Here is a 25,618-nt window from a genome sequence, read left to right on the forward strand (position 1 = left end):
TGTTCTGATTTCCACAGATTTTAAGGAATACTGACATGTGGATTTAACTAAGATACTGCATTTTATTTTTATGTTTCACAAAATCATTTCATTTTCTCATCTGTGATAACAAACTATCTGTTGGGTTTAAGAACTTGCCTGATTAGGAGAACTGAAGTCATGGAAAACAAAATTGATCTATCTTCTGCCTCCTGAAGAAGGGGCTTATTGTTTGTGGGAGGGCCAAACATTAATCTTCTCACCATGATTACTGTAGATCCGTGACTATTCAGGTTGCTCCCAATCACTGTCAGGGGGTAAATATAGAAGGCACATCATCTAAGAGCTAACCTGTTGGTAATGCTGCTCCTGGCCACAAGCAGGACTCTTATTCTCAGCTGGCTAACAGTCCTTGCCTTCTTCTCTGAGCAGCCTCCTTCCACAGTAGGGTGGCTGTGAGACTTCTGCTGCCAGGTACCTTTCTCTTATTCCCCTGGAGAATCAAAGAATGGAAATATGATGAAATAATACAGTTTGACTGCCTCTGCTACCGAGCACAGTAGACAAGAAGAGTAGCACAAGATTAGTGTAGAGAGTAGATCACCGGGTGGCTAATCACCATTTGTTATCAAGGGGAAATTTTGAATAAAAAAGCCAGATTGTTTAAAAAAATTCTTTTTAAAATTTTTTAGTTGTAGATGGATATAATACCTATATTTCATTTATTTATTTTTATGTGATGCTGAGGATCAAACCCAGTGCCTTATACATGATAGGCAAGCGCTGTACCACTGAACTGCAATCACAGCCCTTAAAAATGCTTTTGAATTTGCTGATTTAGAAGATTTCAGTATCCAAAACCCACAGTTTTTGAGCCAAATGTGGTGGGGCTCACCTGTAATCCCAGCAACACAGGAAGCTGATGGAGGATGATTGCAAGTTTGAGGCTAGCCTCAGCAATTTAGCAAGGCTCTATCTCAGACAACAACAAAAACAAAAATGGGTGGGGATGTAGTTGAATGGTAGAGTGCCCCTGGCTTCAATCTTCAGTTCTGGGGAAGGAAATAATCAATCCATGCTTTTTAAGATCAACATTTAAAAATTTTTTTTGTAGTTATAGATAAACAGAATGCCTTTATTTTATTTGTTTATTTTATATGGTGCTAAGGATCAAGCCCAGTGCCTCACACATGCTAGGCAAGCACTCTGCCACTGAGCTACCATCCCAGCCCCAGCACATTTTTTAAGTAAATAAATAAAATTTTAATACAGGGAGGCTAGCATACTGAGATTTTATCCTACAGGACAAGTATGCACAGATGAGTTTTATAAAAAGATTAGATTGTGAAAGGCCAAGGTGTTAGTGAACACAGACTTATGTTTTACTCAGCTTTCTCATTGCTATGGCTAAAGGACCTAACCAGCACAATTATAGAGGAAGAAGAGTTTATTTGAGGGCTCACAGTTTCAAAGGTCTTAGTTCAAAGAAGGCCAGCTCCATTTCTTGGGGCTCGAGGTGAGGCTGAACATCATAGCAGGAGAGGGTGGCAGAGGGAAGCAGCTCACATGAGGGTGGTCAGGAAGCAGAGAGAGAGACTCTTCTCTCCAGATACAAATATCCAAATGCATGCCCCAGTTCCCACCTCCTTTAGCCACAGGCTACCACTTCACTTCCCTATCAGGGGATTAAATGACTGATTGGGTTAAGGCTCTCACAACCCAATCATTTCTCCTCTGAACCTTCTTGCATTGTCTCACACGTGAGCTTTTGGGGGACACCACATCTAAACTATAACATTACCTGCAAATTTTTAATAAATTGAAAATTGAAGTTTGAAAAAAATTTAAATAGTTCTCATAAATTCATGGTATTTGTGTCTCAAGTGATGCAAAACATCACAGTGGCTAAGAGCACAGGTTTTTGGTGTTAAACAGTAATGGTAGAGGGTAATGCATTACTCCTCTATACCCACTAGCTATGTGGACTCAGATCAAACACCTGACCCCACTCCCTTATCCCCAGATCTCATCTAACAGAAAGGTTGAGGAATAAATGATGCTTAACATATTCCCTGGCTGAATTCCCTTTAAATTGTCACTGTTATTACTACTATTATTGGCTTTATCTAAATGTTTGGAGATTTTTATTTCATAAAATGATAGATCTATAGTAGATCCATAATGATGCATTATTCAAAACAACTTGGTGTTTTAGATTAAGTTTTTAGCTTAGAAATTGATGTCACAGAAGGACAATCTTTTCCTTTCATAATACATCCCTTCATCTGTTCCATTAAAATTGAGGTCTTTAAAAAAAAAACACATTTAATAGGAGAATTTAGTGCTCAGCTCTTTTTAAATTGCAGCCACTACTTCTGCCTTTTAACAAGGCTTTTGTTATTTGTTTTGTAACACTTTGTTTTAATTTACATTACCAGTTACCAGTGGTTTTTAATATTAGCAGTGGTATTATCCTTTTAAGAAGGAATCATGATGAGAAAAAGAAAGCAATTTCATAAAGATTAGGTAAACTGCTTTCCATCTGGTTAAGTTAAACTGAGTTTTGTCAGAGTTTATACCTCCTAAGTCTAGATCTATCCTTTTGATTCCATTTCACAAATAACACAGAGCTTTGTGTTATGATGTTATTTTCTTTTTCAATACTTACTGTTTAAAAGATTTAGGTTCAAAAAGGTTATAAGCTATGTCAAGCAAATTAATTTGGACAACTTAAAAAAATGTAATTAATATTATAAAATACAGGGGTTCTATTTTTTATTTTATTTATTTATTTTTGGTACTATTTAACCCCGGGGCACTTTACAACTGATCTGCATCTCCAGCCCTTTTTATTTTTTATTTGAGACAGGGTCTTGCTGAGTTGCGCCAATGTGCCTGTCTTTTAAAGTATAGATCTAGAAAAGTCATGTAAAATGTTTATCACCATATATTGGAGGGGGTCTATATGTTTGGAAGTGATCTTGCTAATTATTATTATTATTTATTATTATTATTGCTTTAAGAAGATATGACCAGGCTCATCGGTGCACAATTATAATCCCGGCAATTTGGGAGGCTGAGGTAGGAATATTTCAAGTTTAAGGCCAGCCTCAACAACTTAATGAGAGCCTAAGTAACTTAGTGAGACCCTGTATCAAAAAATAAAATAAAAAGGGCTGAATAAAAAGGGCTGGGTATGTAGCTCAGTAGTAAAGTACCCCTGGGTTAAATTCCTAGTACCAAAATTAGAAATTAAAAAAAGAAGATATGATAGTTGATGTTTAGCTTTTTTTGCTGTGACCCAACCAGACCAATCATAGAGGAGGAGTTGTTTATTTAGGGGCTCATGGTTTCAGAGGTCTTAGTCCATAGAAGGCCAGCTCCAAGATGAGACAGAACATCATGGCAGAAGAGTGTGGCAGAGGGAAGCAGTTGGCATGATGATCAGTAAGCAGAGAGAGACTCTACTCTTCTGATACAAATATATAGCCCAAAGCCACGTTTCCAATTCCCACCTCCTCCAGCCACACCCTACCACTTAAGTTACCATTCAGTTATCCCCAATCAGGGGATTAAGTCACTGATTGGGTTAAGACTCTTAGTACCCAATCATTTCTCCTCTGAACCTTCTTGCATTGTCTCACACGTGAACTTTTGGGGGACACCTCACATCCAAACCATAACAGTTGACATATAAATTGTTAACAACATTATTTTAGTTGTGATCATTTCTCAACATTTTTAAAACCTTTCAAAAAGTCTTATGCTTTTTTTATAATGTAATAGGTTATGAGATTAAGGAAGTACATTCTCCTCCCTGATACCATCTCTTCTCTTGGATCCTTACGTTCCCCTTACTCTGAGCCTCCTTTCCACCCTTTATTTTTACTCTACCCTCTTTCTTTTTACCTCAACTAAATGGAATTTGATGTTTAACTTAATTTCTTCTAGCAACATTTAGCAAGCAGCTTTCTTTTCAAATACCATTAGTAAGTTGAAACTTCCCCTTGTTACTAAATAGATATGAGTAAATATTATTCAAACCAGTGTCAAAAACTTAAAATTGCTTTTTATCACTAATTCCTAAGAATTAGAGAACTTGAAACAGTTTATTCAGTTGCATGAGCGCTCTGAAAAAAAATCACTATGTTAGTTTTTACATTAATTTTATTCCATATTTCACTACATGTTCTTCAGAAGTGGGAGAGAAAAGGACCTGGCCAGAAATCCTATACAAGTAAATCAGACATGCATGTAAAATGGCATCCATAGCTCTTTATTTTTTTACCATTGTTTCCTCAATGGAATAGAAACTTTCTTTCTTTTTAAAAAGAGGTAGTATGTGTTTATGGTAATTGGGGACCTGGAATGATAGTTTCTATAAAAAAGACTGGTTTAATATTTGACTTATAGTATCAAATGGTCTTAGGTGTTTTATTATTGAATTTTAGAGTATAAATGAGACATAATGTGATGGATCCCTTTATTTTTAAAGATGAAGCAACTGGAAATCAAAGATTAATTAACCCAAACCTCACAGCTAGCAGAACCCAAGATTCTTTACTCCAGTATAGGTTTGTTTCTATGCTTTCCTCTAATAGTTGTAGAGTGATGAGATGGAAAAAAGAAAGTGGGTCGATGGAGAGTGTAAGGTAAGAAAACAAGCAGGGATGGTGAGAAAGCATCCGTATAAACCCTTTCACCACCTCATGACCTCCATGGTTTGACTATGACATTGTGACTGGAAATCATGGCCATTCACACAGTGATTCCTACTTGAAATGCCAGACCCTTTTTCTATAACTGAATTCAATTTTCTTATACTGAATCAGATACCATGAGTTTTTTTTTTAGTAATTTTTTTTTATTTTTTAGTTTTCGGTAGACACAACATCTTTATTTTTTTATTTTTTATGTGGTGCTGAGGATCGAACCCAGCACCCCGTGCATGCCAGGCGAGCGCTACCTCTTGAGCCACATCCCCAACCCCAATCTTTCTTTTTTGTATAATTTATTATCTACTGAAGGCAAGGCATTGTAGCATATGAACTGTGCTAGTTAAATTAATAAAATATAAGAAAAATGGTTTTAAGAAACCAATATGCGGGCTGGGATTGTAGCGCAGTGGTAGAGCGCTTGCCTAACACATACGAAACCCTGGGTTTGATCCTCAGCACCACATAAAAAAATAAATTAATTAAATAAAAAGGTATTGTGTCCATCTACAACTAAAAAAATAGTCTGCTATAACATTCTGAGCAAAATAATGATTTTGAATTTGTCTTAATATATTAGAGTATTTGAGGGAGGGAGATCCTATATATTTTCTTGGGAAATATTATGATTTTTAACTGGTAGATATTTAGGTTTGCCGAGGAAGATAAGTACCCTCTTGCCTTAGGATATTGTCAGATCTGAAGTGATCTTTTATTAGTTATCTAATTGACCAAATGCTTTGAAGTATATCTTTTGTATCTTTGGAGTTTGTACTTTTTTCACAACCACATATATCAATTTTCCTTCCCCAGTAAATGGAGTTCCTTGGCCTCAAGAGGCAACACGCCGAAATAGCCATACTTTTAACTGCAGGATGCTAATTCACCCTCCAGATGAGCCAGGTACTGAGAACCAAGAAGCCTGCCAGCGGTATGAAGTAATGCAGTGTTTCACTGTGTCGCAGCCAAAATCGATTCAAGAAGATGGAGAAGGTAAAGAATAGAGTGATTTTAAAATGTTTGGGTTTTCTGTGACTTGAAAGGACAGGGAGGGAATTAATTATGAACTTCCTTCTTGAGATTTTATTTTTGTATACTGTATTATCTATTGCAGTAATCCAGTTTGCTATTTATTTCTTTTCTTTCTTTCTTTCTTTGGTACCAGGGAGTGCTTAACCTCTAAGCCACATCCCCACACCTTTTTAAAGTGTTTTCTTTAGAAACAGGGTCTTAATAAGTTGCTTAAGGCATCACTAAGTTGCTGGCACTGGCTTTGAACTGCCTCAGCCTCCTGAGCTGCTAGAATTTTAGACATGTGCCACCATGCCCAGCTGCTATGTATTTCTTAATATTTAAAAAAATTACTAACATCTAGAATCACCCCTTTAACATGCCTCCAAACTCTCAGCTATAAGGTGATGCACTAAAATGTCAAATAATTTAAACCAACTTACTCTCAAGAAATAAGAGCTGTAACTAACTGTTGTCATTTGGAAATGTACCACAGCTATTGAACAGCTCAGATTTTTAGAAAGTTTCAAGTTTAGAATGTAGGGAACATTAAAGCATAGAATAGATATTTTTCAGGCTATGAAAAATAATTTATAAGGAGAAGGCTTGTGATTAGATGAAAATGTTGCTGAAGCTCTAATAAGAACATGGTATTGGCATGGACAAATAATGTGACAGTGGATAACTCTTCCATGTACACTTAGACTGAGCTAAGTTTAGGAACCAGAAATTGGAACTGGAGTAAGGACCAAGAAAGGGAGCCAAAATTTAAGAATGGGACTTAAAAAAAAATTGTGTATCCTAAAAATATAGTTATATGTCAGAAAAATAATACTTCTTTAGAAGTAAAGGTTGTTTTTCACATGTAATAATTATCTGCATGGTGGTTATCAGAATACTTTTTTGTAACCCTAAAGTACTGATGGGTTCAGGAAATTGACTAAAAAAGTATACTTTAAAACACAAAGTGTTAAGAGCTCAGGATGTAGCTCACGGGTAGAGCAACTGCTTTAGCATGTGCAAAAGCCTTGGATTTAATCCTCAGCACCAAAAAACAAAACATGGTGCTGCTTAAATCTAACCAAAATTAATACTTCCAATTGTTATCATCCAAATACATGAGATGTATTTGTTTCTACTTTATGTAAGAGCATTCCATGGGAAGGAATATTTTATTTTAACTTTCTTCTAACGAGAGCTGCCAGTTTATGGTTGCTAGAAACTTTAGTATACTCTTAGACCAAAGAGATTACAAATAGTATGTCAAATCTTGTAATATATATTGTTTTTATAAAAATCTTTAACAGCAGATAGTTATAAACCATTGTCTCTACCTTCTTTCCTCAATTTCTCCTTTTTTTTGGACAGATTTCCAGTCATGTTTGATTTGTATTGCACGGAGATTACCTCGGCCTCCAGCTATTACGGGTGTAGAATCGTTTATGACAAAGCAAGATACTACAGGTACTTACTATAAAGTTCAGAATGTTCCAGAGGTATTCATCATATGATTCTGCTCTTAAAACTGATTATATTCAAAATGTTATATCCTCCTGTTCTGTGATATTCAGCCTTTGCTTTCTGTGTCTTATACAGAAAATATTTTGAATAGTCTTCTTGATATTGTGCATTTTAGATGCTATCATCATTGTCATAAAACAGGGTGCTGGAGAGAACAATATTTATTTAACTATTCATATTCCTATATTTGGTTATAATTTTTTTACAATTATGGAAAAATGTTTAAAGAAATTTTGAAACAGTAGATACATAAATATATGTAGCTATTCATAAATATATTTACAAAGGGGTATGCATACAGTGGTTTTAATATTATGCTTAAATGTATATACCATTTCTCTTTTTTCTTTAAATTTATTTGGCACGTACTGATTGAGTTCTGAGTAGCTGTCACTATGTATGATTGCTCATGGTGTATACGGTTGAGCAAAAATCAATGATGTAATTATATATTATGGTATGTTTTATGATGATAAGTGTGGGAGGTGGTGTAAAGGAGGATCTGCTTTAAAATCAGCAGCTCTAAAAAGCCTGTCTGAGGCTCAAGCTGATATTGAGCCCTTGGGTCCCAAAGGATAAAGTAATGCCAGCTGTCCAAGTGTGGGTGTTGGAAGGGGACATTGAGGAAGGGTCTTAGTGCAGAGTGAGTACTCCTCATTGAGGAAACAACTGAAAATGCCCTAAGACAAATAAAGTAGAGAGGTGTGTTGGAAGAACTAACAGAAGGGCAACAGAGATGCAAAGTGAGTAATGAGGAGAGTCCCTGAAAATAAGCCCTTCTTTATATTTATTTATTTATTTATTTATTTTTAGTTTTCGGCAGACACAACATCTTTATTTGCATGTGGTGCTGAGGATCAAACCCAGCGCCGTGCACATGCCATGTGAGCACGCTACCACTTGAGCCACATCCCCAGCCCCTAAGCCTTTCTTTTTAAAGTCTGACTTTAATTTGTTTTTCAGTGAGAAATTTCTATTGTTGGGGGCTGGGGTTGTGGCTCAGTGGTAGAACGCTCGCCTAGCATGTTCGAGACGCTGAGTTTGATCCTCAGCACCACATAAAAATAAATAAAATAAAGGTATTGTGTCCAACTACAACTAAAAAAAATTTTTAAAAATTGCTATTGTTCTTTGTAATTCCTATACATTTGTCCTAAATTGATTAATTTTATCTTCATCCTAACACATCAGGTGTTCATGCTTTTACATCAATCAGAGTTAAATCTCTATTACTCACCTAATTTAATATATAGGTAAATAATGGGAGATATACATTTGAGTAAAATGTAATTTTTTTTGCTCTTTTTTTAATTTGTTTTAATTAGTTACACATGACACTACAATGATCTTGACATATCATACATTTGAATCAGATGGGGTATAATTTCTCATTTTTTGAATGTACAGGTAGCAGAATCACATTGGTCATGCAGTCACGTATATACACAGCAATAATAATGTCTGTTTTATTCTGCTGTCCTTCCTTTCCCCCCTCCCCTCCCCTCCCATCACTTCTCTCTACCCAATCAAATGTGACACACTTCTTTTTTTTTTCTTTTTCCTCACTTCATCATACATGTATTCTGTATAACGATGAGGGTCTCCTTCCATCTTCTGTGCAATTCCCCTTCTCCCTCCCTTTCCCTCCCACCTCTCTTCCTTATTTAGTGATAATCTTCTTCTCATGCTCTTCCTCCCTACCCCAGTTTGAGTCACCCGCCTTATATCAGAGAAGACATTTGGCATTTGTTTTTTAGGGATTGGCTAACTTCACTTAGCATAATCTGCTCTAATGCCATCCATTTCCCTGCAAATGCCATGATCTTATTATTTTTTAGTGATGAGTAATATTCCATTGTGTATATATGCCACATTTTTTTTATCCATTCATCCATTGAAGGGCATCTTGGTTGGTTCCACAGTCTTGCTATTGTGAATTGTGCTGCTATAAACATTGATGTGGCTGTGTCCCTGTAGTATTTTGACTGAATAAATGACATAGATTTTAGCTAAAAAAAAAAAAAAAAAAAAGAAGATAATCAGTTGTCTTTTGACTAAATAAAATGTGATTTAAAAAGAAACACTTTTATTGAATTTTATTCTTTGTTGAAATTCAGTTTTAATTAAGTGAATTTTTTACTTATGGCATTATTTACATGATCTTTATATTTAATACATATTTTAGTTCCTAAAATCTAATATTCTTGTGTTATATGCTTGGTTTTAGTTTTTGAAAAATAAGCTCCCAGCTGCTTTGCGTGTGTGTGCGTGATGCTGGGGACTGAACTCAGTGGTGCTTTACCAGTGAGCAACACCCCAGCCCTTTTTAATTTTTATTTGAGGCAGGGTCTTATAAGTTGCCAAGGCTGACCTCTGACTTGCAATTCTTCCGCCTCGGCTTCTATGTTGCTGAAATTACAGGCAAGTACCACCATGCCCAGCTCCAACTGCTTTTCCTAAAGAGTGGGTATGGATAAATTAGCACAGTTAATAGAAAATGGTAAGGAGAATGTTTATGAACTTGGAGAGACAGCACCTGAAGATAGTAGTTAATAATTATCACACTTTCCTTCATTCCCTTTTTGAGTCTACCATGATTCATGTTGCTTTCCATTTTTTACCAGTGAACAGCACTGGAAAAATAAATGAACCCGTAGTAAAACCAGAAATATTTTATATGAAGAAAAAATAAGAGTTCACTGAAAATCAAAAGCTGGTCTTTTGTGTCAATATCTGGTTAATATAAAAAGAAACCAAATAAGGGCTTTATGAGATAGCAGAATGAAAACTCGTTGGAAAGGGTGACTGTCAGACTGCAGAATAAATGCCAGAAATGAGGGAGGCCTGAAATTTCAGAAGATAATTTAGGAGCAGTTTACTTTAGCTTTTCCTCATATTACATTTCTAATTAATTAAATCCTAAATTGGATCATTTTAAAGAATGTATTTTCCCGTGGGAACAATGCTAATAATACTGATAGTTTTGTTTCTAAGGACCAAAAATTAAAGTTTCAGCTATACCTGACAGTATGCATAAATATATAAAATTAACAATGATCATTTTAAATAAAAATATTAACCTCTAGGCCATAAATAATTTTGATCCAGAGGGAACCTCAAAGACTACAGAATCTAGCTTATTCATTTTATGAATGAAGAAATGATAACTGATTACTGGAATTAGAAATCTTTACCCTGAATATAGAATTCTTCTTTTATATTATATTGCCTTCTACTATTGAAAGAGTCATCATTGTGCTGTACACACTTGTGCAAAGATACCAGAGGAATATAAAATATACCTAAAGTGTAAAACTAACATTTTATCATAGAATTGACTTTGCCAAAAATAATAAAAAACTAAAATAATTATTCAATAATTACTTTCTTAAATTTTAGTAATGTGTTTTTAACTCTGCATGGGGTAATCCATGTCCCTTAAAAAAAAAAAGAAAAAAGAAAAAAGCCTCCTACCAGAAAATGTTGAAGACTGTTTTTTTGTTGTTGTTGTTTTTTATTTGGTTGGTTGGTGGTTATTGGTTAAGTTTTCCTCTGACAAGCAGAAGTATTCTAAATCAAGCTATTCATGATTCTCCTCTAAAGTAGTCATTTCATTACCCCATCATTTAGTACCATTACTGACAACTTAATCACTTCTTCCACTGTAGTCCCACAATTCCAGTCTCTCTTCCTGTCTTCTGGGCCAACATTGACATAAAAACATAGACACAGGTCTGGGGTTGTGGCTCAGCAGTAGAGCACTTGCCTAGCAGATATGAGGCACTGGGTTTTATCTTCAGCACCACATATAAATAAATAAAATATAAAGATATTGTGTCCATCTATAACTAAATGTATTTTTTAAAAAAGGAATTAGTTAAGGGGCTGGGGCTGTGGCTCAGTGGTAGAGCACTTGCCTTGCATGTGTGAGGCATTGGGTTTGATTCTTGGCACTGCATATAAATAAATGAATAAAATAAAAATCTGTCAACAAATAAAAAAAATTTTTTTTAAAAAAGGAATTAGTTGATTGGGAAGGCACACATAGTGTAATAGATCTGAGTTGATTGTATGGGGAAAAGGAAGATGGGTAAAACACAATCCGGCATTCACAGAGAAAATATTAATGGTGAATAAAGATGAAAAATACTCAACATCATTAGTAATTGAGGAAATTCAAATTTAGGTCACAATGAGATACCATTTTTCACCTACTAATTTGAAAAATAAAGGTACCTGGCAATACCAAGTCATGGAAAGGATGTTAGGTTAGCAATAAATTTTTTGGTGATGGGGATTAAACTCGGAACTTCATACATGCTAAGCACATGCTCTGCCACTGAGCTACTTCCCAGCCCCAACAATAACTCTGAAACATTGCTGGTAGGTACAGGTTTCTGAAAAGTATAGTGTTATAAAGAACATTTGAAAAACCTGCAATACAGTTCTAGTCCTACATATATACCCTGGAGAAATTCTCACATATATGTACCATGGTACATGTGAAAGATGTTCATAGCAACATTGATTGAAATGGCAAAAAAACTGGGACCATTTTAGATGCCCATTCATAAGAGAACATAAAGACAGGGGAATGGGACAAAGGCAGAATGTGTGCATAATGGAGTGATATTAGTAATGTCAAGTTCTGAAGTTGGATGGTAGGTTTACATATTAGGTTATGTAATATAATTTCTAATTTAAATATATTTAACCTATGTTATTTTGTGTGAATATAAGATTGTATAAAATATATAATAAAACAGATCTGAAGAATCACAAACTAGATTAATTGGCCCCTGACTGACGAATAACTAATAAATTTTCTCATAACCACATGGAAAATTTGATCACATATGGCAACAGATTACCACTGGCTTTTATAAAACAGTATGCTCTGTGTGTATAATGCCTACCACATCTTAATGTTTTCACTTATTTTTTTTTTCTAATTTGACTTCTGTTGTTTAGATCAGTGTTGCCTATAGCCCTTTCTACCTAGAAAGGGAAAGACTTGCTTACTTTCTAGTATTCTTTTCATCACTGCCTCTCTTTCCCAAATCAGCATATAAAAGGCCAAATCGAAGAGCAAGCCAGAGAAGTTTGAACTGCATTAGTCTCAGCAACTTCAGGTCATTATGATATAGCTGTAATATTCGGCTGGAACTGAATTTTAGGTTGTGCTATACTAGTATATAACATGCTTTAAGACCAAAGCAATTCTTCATTATGTCCCTAATATATTACATTACCATATGTAATAAAAATTAATAGTGATTTTAAAGCTTTTGTCTGTCAAGCATTGGAGAGAGAATATATTCCTTAGATACAGTTTTTAGTTTTGAAATATGAAAGATTTGTATTAAGAGGCTATCAGAAATGTAAACTTTTATTCTTTACATAGGTAAAATCATCTCTATCGATACTAGTTCTCTGAGAGCTGCTGGCAGAACTGGCTGGGAAGATTTAGTGAGAAAATGCATTTATGCTTTTTTCCAACCTCAGGGCAGAGAGCCATCTTATGCCAGACAACTGTTTCAAGAAGGTAAAGTTTTCTCTCAATTATTTTCAGTAATCTTGCTCTTTATTAATATTGAATAGTTTGTGTAGAACTTATGGCTTGATAAGTATTTTCTCCAAATTATAGTTTCTGTAACAATCAGTTGTAGGAAAGGAAGAAATGGGTAAGCAAAGTAACTCATGAGTGGATCCTGAAATTCAGGATGCACATTCTAAAGAACAGGATGTCATGTGGTGGTCACTCACTCATTCATTTGTTCATTCATTCAGCAGACATATGTCAAATTCCTAACTTGCATAGAACACTGTGTGATGAGGCACCAGGGATACAGTGGTGACTAAGAATCAGGGTTTTACCTTTAAGCAACTCAGAATGTATTAGGAAAATATATGACAGCTCTAAAAATCAGTGTGACATATAATAGCGGTATAACCAAAGAAAAAATTAATTCTGACTTGGAGAATCAAGGATGAATTCAGAAAGGAAGTGATATTTTTGTCTGGCTCTTAAACATCATTCCCAGGAGAGAAGCATGCCAGAGAGCTTCTGGATATGGAGATCAGTACTGTGCATGTTAACTTCATGACTGTTGAAGCACCTGTATCTCCTGACGAAGGTTGAAGTTCCAAGTCAAAAACAATGTCCTATATAATTACTACCTGTTGAATAGCTACTGTCTTAGTAAATTCTTGGGAATGTAAAAGAAGTATATTCCTTATCTTGAAGGAATTAAATAGTACTATAAGATAGGTAGGGAAATTATTTGAGAATTAAGGTCAGAAAGTTCACAGAGATTCAGAATTAAGGGATTTTGATGTACTTCTAAAATAATGCTATGTAATTTTGGCAGCCTAATTACTATTCCTTTTCCAATATAATTTATTCTGTAACCTTGATTTAGCCTCTTTCTATGGCTATCTAATTCAAGATTACACAATAAATTAGAGTATGTGGCTTTCCTGAAGAAAAATTTAAAAATTTTTTCCTTGTTGTTATCCTTTTAATTTTAACATTTCCCTCATAGCATGAGATTTGCTCAGTTTACAGATGATTTTTCCATTCATTACACTTTAGGTCAATTGCTTCCTAATAAAATATGGAAGTAGCTTGATTTTTTTTTTTTTTTCTTGGAGCCATCTATATAAATCTCACAGTCCTGGTTACTTCTTCCTACTGATCATTGGCCTCCAGTGGGCCTTACTAAGCTCATGCTACCCCACATGGTTGTATTTCACCAAGTAGATCCAAGAATCTGTACTTTGTTAAAGTTCTCTAGGCAATCCCAGAGTGCAGCCAGGTTTGGAAACCATTATAATAAGTAACTAAAACCATCCACCAGGTGCAAACTTTGTGATATCCTCTACCCAGAGTGGCACTTGACTTTTACATAGTCTTCACTCACTGCCTAACACGCTGAGGTAGTGTGTTGGTCTCTTTGACTTTTGCTTTAAATTAGGCCATCCGAGGCTTTACTTAAAAGACTTAATTTTATTTGCCTATAATTTATATAAATTTCCTACAAGAAGTCCAGATTATTATTTCATTGCCCAAATGACTGGGCTCCCCATAGATACAATTGAGCCATACTATAAGATACATATTTCTAAACCATTAGAATTCTCTATAAAACAGATTGATTAAAGGAACTAATTCTCATTAACATATGAATTGAAACAATTTAGAGGCAAATGTAAAGAATATAAACAATCCAATACCACTTCCCCTGTAGTTGTTTCTTTATGTCTTCTTCATCAACTTTTTAAGACAATGAATTCTAAATTAGAAAATGAATTCTAAATTCATTTTTAGAAATGACTTGTGTTTGCCTTAGAGTTAAGATATCCAGTTTACATGATTCTGATTGTAGTACTTTGGAGATTCTGGATATTTTGCCAAATAGCTTTCATGGATGGAGCACATCCTTTTCTGATATTTTATGATCAGTACTATGCAGACTGGTCAGAGAAATGTGGTCCCTGGAACACTTACGTGAGAATCACCCATTAAGTATATTGACTGTTGAATTAAAATCTCAGATGAAGGCTCAGTTATCTTAGCCAGCCTCAAGTATAATACTTCAGTTTAATAACCATTGATTCGTTAAGAATGGAGAGAGGTATAATTTGCATTTTCAGCTTTCTTTCTACCTCCTTCACTTAGGGACAATGTGAAATGAATGAGACATACTCCTGTTACAATGTTTGTTATCAAAAAGACAAAAGAAGCTGGGCATGGTGGCACATGCTTATAATTGCAGCTACTCAGGAGGCTGAGGCAGGAGGATTGCAAGTTCAAAGCCAGCTTCAACAACTTAGTGAGGCCCTAAGCAACTTAGCAAAACCCTGTCTCAAAAGAAGAAAAGGATTGGGATTGTGGCTCAGCGGTTGAATACCCCTGGGTTCAATTTCTGGTATCAAAAAAAAAAAAAAAGAATGAAAGATAACAAGTGATGATGAGAATGTGGGAAAAAGAGAACCCTTGCATGCTCTCAATCAGAATATAAAGTAGTTAAAGCTGTTATGGAAAAACAGTATGACAGTTTCTTAAAAAATTAAAAATAGAACTAACAGATGACCCAGGAATCCCACCCCTGGGTATGCATTCAAAGGAAATTGAGTTGTATGTTGAAGAGACATCTGCATTCCCGTGTTTATTACAGTAATATTCAGTATAATAGCCAAGATATGGAAACAGTCTCCGGCGTTTAACAAATGAATGAACGGAAATGAAAAAAATGCAATATATATTCACAATGGAATATTGTTCAGCCATAAAAAAGAAGGAAATACTGTCATTTGTGACAACATGAATCAACCTGGAGATCGTTATGTTAAGTACTATAATTGAGGCTCAGAAAGACAAATACCACATGATCTCACTCATTTGTGAAATCTAAAGTAGTTTATCTCCAAGAAATAGAGAGTAGAATGGTAGTTACCAAAGGCTGGGTGTTTGACAGAGGCAAGAGGAGTTATTGAGGTGATGTTGATTAAGGATTATAGTTAGATAGAAAGAAGACATTTAAGACATCTATTGCATAGTATAGTGACTATAATTAATGACAGTGTATTCTTAAGAAATACTGGGAGAATAGATGTTAGACCTTCTCATCACAAAAGTGATAACCATATCAGGTTAATTAGCTAGATTTAATCATCCACAATGAATATGTATTCAAAGCATCATACAGACTAGATAAACAAGATCATCTGTCAATTTAAATAAATAAATAAATTGGGAAAAGAGTGAAACAAATTATGACACTATATCCTTGATTTCACATAAAACTTTATAGTGATTGATATTTAGGCAAGAAATATTTGTCCTCCATCTGTCATTATTTTCTTGCCCCATTAACTTACTCTTTGAAAGTAGCAACTGGTGTAAAATCCTAATATGCATTAAAAATTTTAGTTCTTAGCTTAGTTTTTCAGCTTCTTTTGGCAGAGACAACTCAAAAAGTGGTTTTAAAGGCCATTTACTATTTTCCTCAGTCAAATTTGGAAATGCATTATAGTCATGTAAGAATACTTGGATGCTGGGGCTGGGGCTCAGTGGTGGAGCGCTTGCCTCATACAGGTGAGGCACTGGGTTTGATCCTCAGCACCACATAAAAATCAATAAATGAAATAAAAATTAAAAAAAAAAGAATATTTGGGAGCACTTTACATGAACTAGATTACACATGTGGTTCTCCATTGAGACTGGGGAAGTGGGTATTAGGATTGCTTGAAGAACTGTTTAAAACTAGGAGGAGTTTCATGCAATTGGAGTTAATTTGGAAAAAGTTCCTAAGTTCTGTTCAGTTCAGAACCATTGCTTTCTTTAAAAGAGGGTCTGGGTTAGAATGCTTCCCAAGGTATTTGGCCCTGCCCCCACACTACTAAATAAACTTTGTTACTAAGACTTATTTTCCACAGAATACTTTTTCCTGTAGCACATCTATCTGCAGTTTTGGAGAGTGCTGGTCATGGGAAATATGGGCTATATGATCTACAAACTAGTTTTATGAAAGTTTTGTTTACCTACTTATAGTGATGTAATAGAGCATCATTTCATGTCTTCAAAGTGTTCATGACATATGAAAAAGTGGGCTAAGAAATATAGAGTATGATCTTTTTCTTGTATATTTTGCTATATACCCTATTCTAGAAGATTAACAAAATGTTAATAGTGGTTATCTCTGAGTGATGGGGTTACAAATGACTTTACTTGTTCTTTGTTCATCTTTCTATTACCTTAACTTTATAATTACAAATGAAGGTATTTTTGTTTTTTAAAAAATATCACACCTAGACTTGGGAAAGGGTTTATTGCATCAAGAAGTTTGAAAATATTGCTATAAGCATAGGTACCCATATTAATGATTAATCAAAATGTTCTTTTAATGTAGTTAAACCCAGGGTATACATGGCAGAGTGAACTGAAAATCTTTCTATGTCAAACTTCATTGAAAATATTTAGAATATTTGTTTACTTTCCTCCCATAGAAATTTTGATATACTGAATAGAGTTTTTTCATTGGCAATCTTAGAACTTCCGGGAGCAATTATTTTTCTTTAACTAATAACATTTTTTAGAAATTGCATTCTGTCTGTATATGTCTAGGGAAATACCAAAAAGAAACACAAACTGATACCAACATTGACCTGTAGTATTCTGCCACACATTTTGTATCCCATCATATATTTTGTACCCTGCCATACATTTTATACCACCCATTTTTGAACATTGATGAGGAATGCTTATTTTGAGGTTACCTCATCACCAAATTAGGAGGGATCAAAATTCCAAATAGCTCTACATCTATAGCTGGCATTACCAAGGAAAATTTAATGTTTCTTTGGCTATGTAGATCGGTTGAGTCTTTTCTGGGAAAGAAAAACATGAAGTTTTCCCAATAAAGATTTTTGGAGGGTTTTTAGGGTATTAATAATACCCATTCAAGTTATATCCCTGTGCAGTAAATGTTCCAAAAAGTTTTAGAAATGAACAAAAAAGTCAGAGATCAAAATGCTACTAGCTGTATAGCTGGAAATACTATATTAGAAGTGAGGACAAGGCCTGTAATCAAAATAAACATTAAAACCCACTTAAAAGGGAAATTTGGTGTGCAGAGTAAACGTTTGTCCAACCGAGTCCGTAAATAGCTGTGGGTACCTTATTCATCTCTCAATACAAAGTGTTGGTGATGGTTATACATAATTGAAGCTATTGGTATAAATGGGGTTTAGGGATTACTAAATGTATGTATGACATTTGTACTTCATAAGCTGCTTATTTGTTGTTTATTTGGGCTTTAGATTCAGGAAATATTCAAAACCTGCTATGTACTAGACTCCATGCTTAGATATTATCCCACAATCTTACTGGCTCCATTTAAGTAATGATAAACTGAAATTGACTAATGTTAATTTGCACGAAATCCTAAACCTACAAATGACACAGTGAGAAATCAGGCCTAAATCTGAGTCCTTGGCTTATTCTTTTAGTTGATCTGTGCTGCCTTGCTATTTACTACCTCTTCATCTGAAAAATTAAGCACCAGAATTTTAGTTAACTGGAAAAACTTATTGGGTTCTAATTAATTGGCATTTTAAGAGCTGTAAATATGGCTTAGTGAATAGAGTGCTTGCCTAGCATGTTCCAGACCTTGGGTTCAATCCCTAGCAGAGCAAAAAAAAAAAAAAGAAAAAAAATTAGATGTAACTTTTTTCTCATTTCAAACTCTGACTTTATAGATTGTAATATGCTGTCTTATTCCTCACAATATAATCAAAAATGAATAACCTAATTTCACCTGTGTGAGGTCTTGGGTTCAACACTGAAAGGAAGAAAAGAATCTAACTAAAAATCTTGAACATAATAAGTCTTAATCATTTCAATTAAGTTCACATCCTAGTTTTAGTACTTTGGCAGATTTGTTATGGTATAGATTTACTGTAGATTCTGCCTTCTTCAGTTAATTTGGATACCCAACATTAAAATAGAGCATATTTTCTCTTAAAATAATGGTAATTTCTCTTAAAGTAGTATGATAATTTTCTTGCATTAATTGAGTGCCTCAAATTTCAGAAATTTTACAAGTTTAGATATAGTTCTACAAGTTTAGACAGCATAACTAGAAGACTATTGATGTTTCTGTAATCCACATTATATATCTTAAAATTCTCAGTTTGACCTGAGAATCATTTTATAGGGCTTGTCAATAAAGAAATTTCTTTTTATTAATTTTCATTACAAAATTCAGTCAGATTCCTATAAGAGTAAAAACATATTTGAGAACTAAGATTGAAAATATGTCCTTTAAAGAAAAGTTACGCTATTTAAGAGTCCAAGATGGGAGAATTGCAAGTTCAAGGCCCCTGAGAAATTTATCAACACCCTATCTCAAAATTAAATGAGAAATTAAAAGGGAAAAAAGGGAGGGCTGATAACATAGCTTAGCGTTAAGAGTACTTGCCTTGTATGTATGAGGCCCTAGGTTCAAATCCCAATACTTAAAAAAATTATGGCAGCTGATCACACATCAGCATTAGCTTAATTAGATGAGGTTCAAATCAAAGATCAATTAGCACTTACTGGATGATTTTGTAGCAAAGCATAGTGCAAGATTCAATGGAGAGTAGAAAACAAGTATGGGACACAGTACCAAACCTTATGCTTATTGTAGCTAATGAAGAAAAATAAATGCATAAAAGGGATATGGGAAAAATGTTTAAGAAGTAATGAGAAGTAAGGTTGAAAATGCATTTGAAAATCAGATTATTTAGTGCTGTGCTATCCAGTATGATAGTCAGTAGTCGATTGTGGCTCTAGACCACTTAAAATGTGCCTAGTGTGACTAAGGAACTGAATTTCAATTTTATTTCATTTTAAGTAGCCGTATGTGGCTGATGGCTACTGTAAAAAACAGTGCGGCTTTGTAGACTAGCCAGTGAGTATTTTCCAGCAGATGTACCTACTGAAGAGAAATAAACAAGATAAGGAGATGGATAAAATGGTATAAGTAAAATAACATAAAACACATTGTATGTCTTTTCTGGCCCTTTATTTATCTTTAGCTTTTTCAGTTTATTTTAAAATTCCACTTTATAGTTGGGATTGTTAATATGATTTTAGGATTTTCTACAACATTTACTTAAATCCTTCCACAGAAATTATAAGATTCCCTTAAGAACTCTTTTTCATCATTTATTATTTTATTAGACAGTAAATTTCTTCATTCTTAAATTTGGTAAATGTACCAGTGCTTTAGCTGAAATTGCCAGATGGGTAAGGAATGTGGTTGATTCAATAGAAAATAAATTTTATTTATTTGTTTGTTTATATGTGGTGCTGAGAATTGAACCCAGGGCTCACACATGCTAGTCAAACACTCTACCTCTGAGCCACAACCCCAGCCCCTGAACATAATAAGTCTCAATCATTTCAATTAAGTTTATATCCTAGTTTTAGTACTTTGGCAGATTTGTTATGGTATAGATTTACTATAAACTCTGCCTTCTTCAGTTAATTTGCATATCCAAGACAATAAAATAGATCATATTTTTTCTTAAAGTAATATGTAGCTTCAAAAATTATTTGCTAATTGATCATTTTAAGTCTCTTTCACGTGTCATTTAAAATATAATTGAAACCCCTCCTGAAATGTCCTTGAAATATAGTACTGATATTTATTACTGGGTAAACTGTAATAACCATTTGTGGTAGTAATTCTTGTGTTTCAGTGGATATGACTTTTTAACCTTGGTATAGCTGAATCTAACCAATTGCTCTTAAAACAGAATTCCATTGTATTACTAAAACATCAGTAATATTTTATTAGTAGTTTGGAATAGCTTTTACATATTTAATAAGCATTTATCTCTGCAGTTAGAATTTTGTCTGCTGTTAGTAGAGGTTTAAGACAGAAATAAATGATGTTATTTATAAAGGGATTTTAAAAATAAGTAAAGTGACTTGACTGCTTTAATCTAGTTTTCTTCCTTATGTTAGTAATCATTGGCTTTATCTTAATTTGCTTATTACTAAACTTCAAAAATTCAAACATTAAAAAATAATACATATATATGCATTTAATAATTTGTTATATGGGACCTTAATAATTCAAATTTTTTAGTGAAAAATTAAATTTGATTATTAGTTAAGAAATGCTGCAAACCAATCAAAACTTATGGGTGAGTTTTTATAGTTTGTGAATTATATCCCAGTAGAGCTGTTATTTAAAGATCAGCTAGCAAAAAAACAAAGCACAACATAACTTGTTAAAGATGACACAGAAAGTGAAGGGGAGAAAAGTACTTCCTGGTATTTTTAGTAGAGACAGTGAATTCTGTCCCATTGTAGGGAGCAATTAAGGTTAATTTTTTCCTGATTTGAGGTTTCTTCATAAAACTAATTTATATGAGGAGGGACCCATTGAAGTAGGAGTAAATTAGTGGTATATATCAGATGGATTCATTTCCCTCCTCTGATTTCTGCTTTGTCTGAACTTTCTTTTGATTTTGAGTGGGCAGCAATTGGGAAAACATTTAAAACGAAGTCCTAGGTAGAAACAAGGCCTGGTAATTTTCCTTTGCCCAACGTTCAAGTATCAGGATTTTAACTAGGTTTCTCTTTTGTTTGAAACAGTGATGACTCGTGGCACTGCCTCCAGCCCATCCTATAGATTCATATTGAATGATGGGACAATGCTTAGCGCCCACACCAAGTGTAAACTTTGCTACCCTCAAAGTCCAGACATGCAGCCTTTCATCATGGGAATTCATATCATCGACAGGTACTACTTATTTGGAGAGCTACATATGAAATAAATCAGTTCACATATCTCTTCTTAAAGAAAATTTTTATACTCTTGGTAGCTAGAAAACAGAAATTCTAAGTTAGGCATAAACCTAGTATGATGAGTATATAATCAATTTATCCGTGTTGGGTTTTAAAGTTTTGTTGCCAGATAGCTTTCTTGTTCATAAAGGCACATAGAAAATGTGAGACTGAAAGTATGTTTTAGGGGGTACAAATAAAAAGGTGCCTAAAAATGTTCAACTTTCCATATATGAACTTACAATCTTAGAAGAGATTTTTAGAGTTTGTTAACACTGCTATTTTAACTTTATGGCGCTTGAGTTCAGTTGACAGTTTTTCACAGAAACTACAACTATTTAACTTTTAATGATATTAAACTATCAACTTGAGGAGATTTTTTAATGTTATTGCCACTAATTTATTCCCTCTCAAAATATCTTTCAATATGGCAAAACTATTCTTTTATCCTAAGAGTTATTCAAAATCCTACATTTACAACTGCTTAAAATGTAGCATTAAAAAAAAGACATTTCCCCTCACTTCATCCTTTTCTCATTTGATGTTTTTGCTTATTGGAACATGGTAATGCCAGTCACAAATCTGTTGTCATAATAGTGAACTTGAGTAAAGAACTCAGTAAAAACCTGAATTCAGCATTCTGGTTTTTTGTTTTTGTTTTTCTAGTTTTAGTTGAAATTATTCTTGTGAGTGGAATTAGCAGTTCTTTTTTTCATATTGTGATTTCTCTTTCAAAACATCTGCTATGTCTGCATGTCACCCTTTTTAATTTTCACATCAGTGACACAGTATTTTCCTTACCCAGTCTTCCTCTTTGGAGTTGAAATACTTAAAAGCTGTAACAGGAATATCATGAATAAGTGCTTTATAAACAAAGGTGTGGGAAGTTTCATTTCAACCACAAGTGTTACCATAATGTTAATTATTTGTATTAAGGTTAGAAAAATTTTAAATGTACATCTCTTAAATTTTTTCCAATGCCAAGAATAATTTATTTTTCATGTAACTGAGACCATTTTCCAACTTAAGGGTCTACAAGCACTCTTTCCTAGGAAGGGGTGCTGATTATTTCACAGTGCCACCGTTTGTCATTAATTTAAGGTGATACAGAAGCTCTTTACTTGATAGTGTTAGCTTGTAACATTAATGAGTTTAATAGTTTTGTCTTATAAATAGAAACAAGGTGTTTGAATAATAATGTCTTTTTCCCCCTAGGGAACACAGTGGGCTTTCTCCTCAAGATGACACTAATTCTGGAATGTCAATTCCCCGAGTAAACCCCTCAGTCAATCCTAGTATCTCTCCAGCTCATGGTGTGGCCCGTTCATCCACATTGCCACCATCCAACAGCAGCATGGTATCCACAAGAGTAAACCGCCATCAGAGCTCAGACCTTCATAGCAGCAGTAGTCATAGTAATTCTAGCAACAACCAAGGTAGTTTTGGATGCTCACCTGGAAATCAGATTGTAGCCAATGTTGCCTTAAACCAGGGACAGGCCAGTTCCCAGAGCAGTAACCCCTCTTTAAACCTCAATAATTCTCCTATGGAAGGTACAGGAATTTCCCTAGCACAGTTCATGTCTCCAAGGAGACAGGTTACTTCTGGCTTGGCAACAAGGGCCAGGATGCCAAACAGTTCATTTCCTCCAAATATTCCAACATTAAACTCCCCAGTTGGCATGACAAGTAGTGCCTGTAATAATAGTAATCGATCTTATTCAAACATCCCTGTAACATCTTTACAGGGCATGAATGAAGGACCCAATAACTCTGTTGGCTTCTCTGCCAGTTCTCCAGTCCTCAGGCAGATGAGCTCACAGAATTCACCTAGTAGATTAAATATACAACCAGCAAAAGCTGAGTCCAAAGATAACAAAGAGATTGCATCCATTTTAAATGAAATGATACAGTCTGACAACAGTGCTAGTGATAGCAAACCCCTGGATTCAGGGCTTCTGCATAACAATGACAGACTCTCAGATGGAGACAGTAAATACTCTCAAACCAGTCACAAACTAGTGCAGCTTTTGACAACAACTGCAGAACAGCAGTTACGGCATGCTGATATAGACACAAGCTGCAAAGAAGTACTGTCTTGCACGGGCACTTCCAGCTCTGCCTCTGCTAACTCTTCAGGAGGTACTTGCCCCTCCTCTCATAGCTCGCTGACAGAGCGACACAAAATTCTGCACCGACTCTTACAAGAGGGAAGTCCCTCAGATATCACCACTTTGTCCGTGGAGCCTGATAAAAAGGATAGTGCATCTACTTCTGTGTCAGTAACTGGACAGGCCCAAGGAAACTCCAATATAAAACTAGAACTGGATACTTCAAAGAAAAAAGAATCAAAAGACCATCAGCTCCTGCGCTACCTTTTAGACAAAGATGAGAAAGATTTAAGATCAACTCCAAATCTTAGCCTGGATGATGTAAAGGTGAAAGTGGAAAAGAAAGAACAGATGGATCCTTGTAACACAAACCCAACCCCGATGACCAAACCCGCTCCTGAAGAGATTAAACTGGAGTCCCAGAGCCAGGTAGGTGATTTCTTGCTTCTCAGAATGGCCATTTCTAGTTGTCCCCCCCCCCCCATTTATTCTACTCCAACCATTGACTAGGTTTGGATTCTCCTGTGTTTTGTTCTATCTATTGGTCATATATTAAGAGATTAGTATCAAAGATTGAAAAATCCAGTGATGCTCTCAGAAATTCTCTTTAGAACTTTAGGGGGCTACAGTATTAACGTAGCATTATAAAAAGTAGATTTTTATTTCTTTCTATGAAATCAGAGTTTACATCTCTGAACGTTTTTCAAAAATACCTTCCCCTTTCCTGCTCCCTCCTCCCAACCCCACATATTTAATCCAACTGTGGGTAGAACCTAGGGATCTGCATTTTAAAGACACAATCCAGATAACTCCAATGTGTAGTTAAATTTGAAAACCTCAGTACAAATGCAGTGGGAGAGAAATGTGAGGAGTTAGACAAGGGTACCTTGTTCAGGCATTTTCTCAGGCTGCCTTTGTTCTCATCTGATTGTAACCACCTTCAACCCCTGTCAGAGATAGCGACTTGAATATCCTGGGTAGGAGAATATTGCCTTTCTATCACATGCCCTGAAACAGAAGTAAATTTTTAAAAATTCTAGAGACAGCATAGAGACACTCATGAAACAGGTGACACTCAATAAATAGCATGTATTTATAAAACAATTTACCAACAAGACTCTCCATTGTGAAACAAGATTCACACTTACCTGGGTCCTTCAGTTTCTTGAACCAGCTTGATTTTCTGCCCTCATCTCACAAAAGTCTCTCTCGTCCGTAGGCATACTACAATCTAGGCATATAGAAGCCCTTGCCATCCTCAGGCTAAGCTATGTTCCACTAAGCATCTTCTGCCTTGCCCTTCTCTCTGTGCCTGCTGAACTTCTACTAATCCTTCACAAACCCCTTGTATCTGATAGCATCTCTCTAAAGCTTTCCCCAAATAACCCCTTCCTCTCTCTACTCTCATAAAGCTTTGTATTGTCTGTTTACTATTTATAGTAACACTATTTTTACTACTTCTTTATATGTGTGGTCTTTGAGGATAAAGATGTGTCTCGTATTTCTTGGAACAGTGAAACTAATATTGTTTTTCTTTTAAAACATAAAAACAACTTTAAACACTTAAAAATTTTAAAAGTAACATTTTAATAATACAATGCCATTGTGTAGTTCTAATGTGCTGGTACATCTGTTTTGGTGCCCATATGCATGCATTTCTGCCAAGTTTATAACTAGAAGTAGAATTGCATGATCATAAGATATGCAGACAATCTCTTCTGTTAGGTAATTGTGCATTTTCTTTTTTTAAAATATATATTGTTTTGGTTATACATGGACACCGTATCTTTATTTTGTTTATTTATTTTTTATGTGGTGCTGAGGATCGAACCCAGTGCCTCACACGTGCAAGGCAAGCACTCTGCCACTGAGCCACAACCCCAGCCCGGTAATTGCCATTTTCTAGTGTGTGAGAATTCCATTTAGTTGTTCTTT

The 25,618-nt window shown here is 34.8% G+C and overlaps 1 protein-coding gene across 11 annotated transcripts in view; it reads left to right on the forward strand.

Moving 5' to 3' along the window:
* Ncoa1 (nuclear receptor coactivator 1) overlaps positions 1-25,618 on the forward strand; it is a 253,377-nt gene that overhangs the window by 167,860 nt on the left and 59,899 nt on the right. For all 11 annotated transcript variants that reach the window (XM_058578392.1, XM_046441371.2, XM_058578391.1 and 8 more), the window contains 5 exons: positions 5,508-5,687; positions 7,074-7,169; positions 12,631-12,771; positions 21,382-21,529; positions 22,789-24,112. In XM_058578392.1, coding sequence (XP_058434375.1) covers positions 5,508-5,687; positions 7,074-7,169; positions 12,631-12,771; positions 21,382-21,529; positions 22,789-24,112 — 1,889 coding nt within the window. The remainder of the gene's footprint in view (positions 1-5,507; positions 5,688-7,073; positions 7,170-12,630; positions 12,772-21,381; positions 21,530-22,788; positions 24,113-25,618) is intronic.

Source organism: Marmota monax, unplaced genomic scaffold (genome assembly GCF_021218885.2).
Source record: "Marmota monax isolate L192 unplaced genomic scaffold, Marmota_monax_Labrador192_F-V1.1 WCK01_AAM20220418_F8-fsc00010, whole genome shotgun sequence".
Classification (NCBI taxonomy): Eukaryota; Metazoa; Chordata; class Mammalia; order Rodentia; family Sciuridae; genus Marmota; species Marmota monax.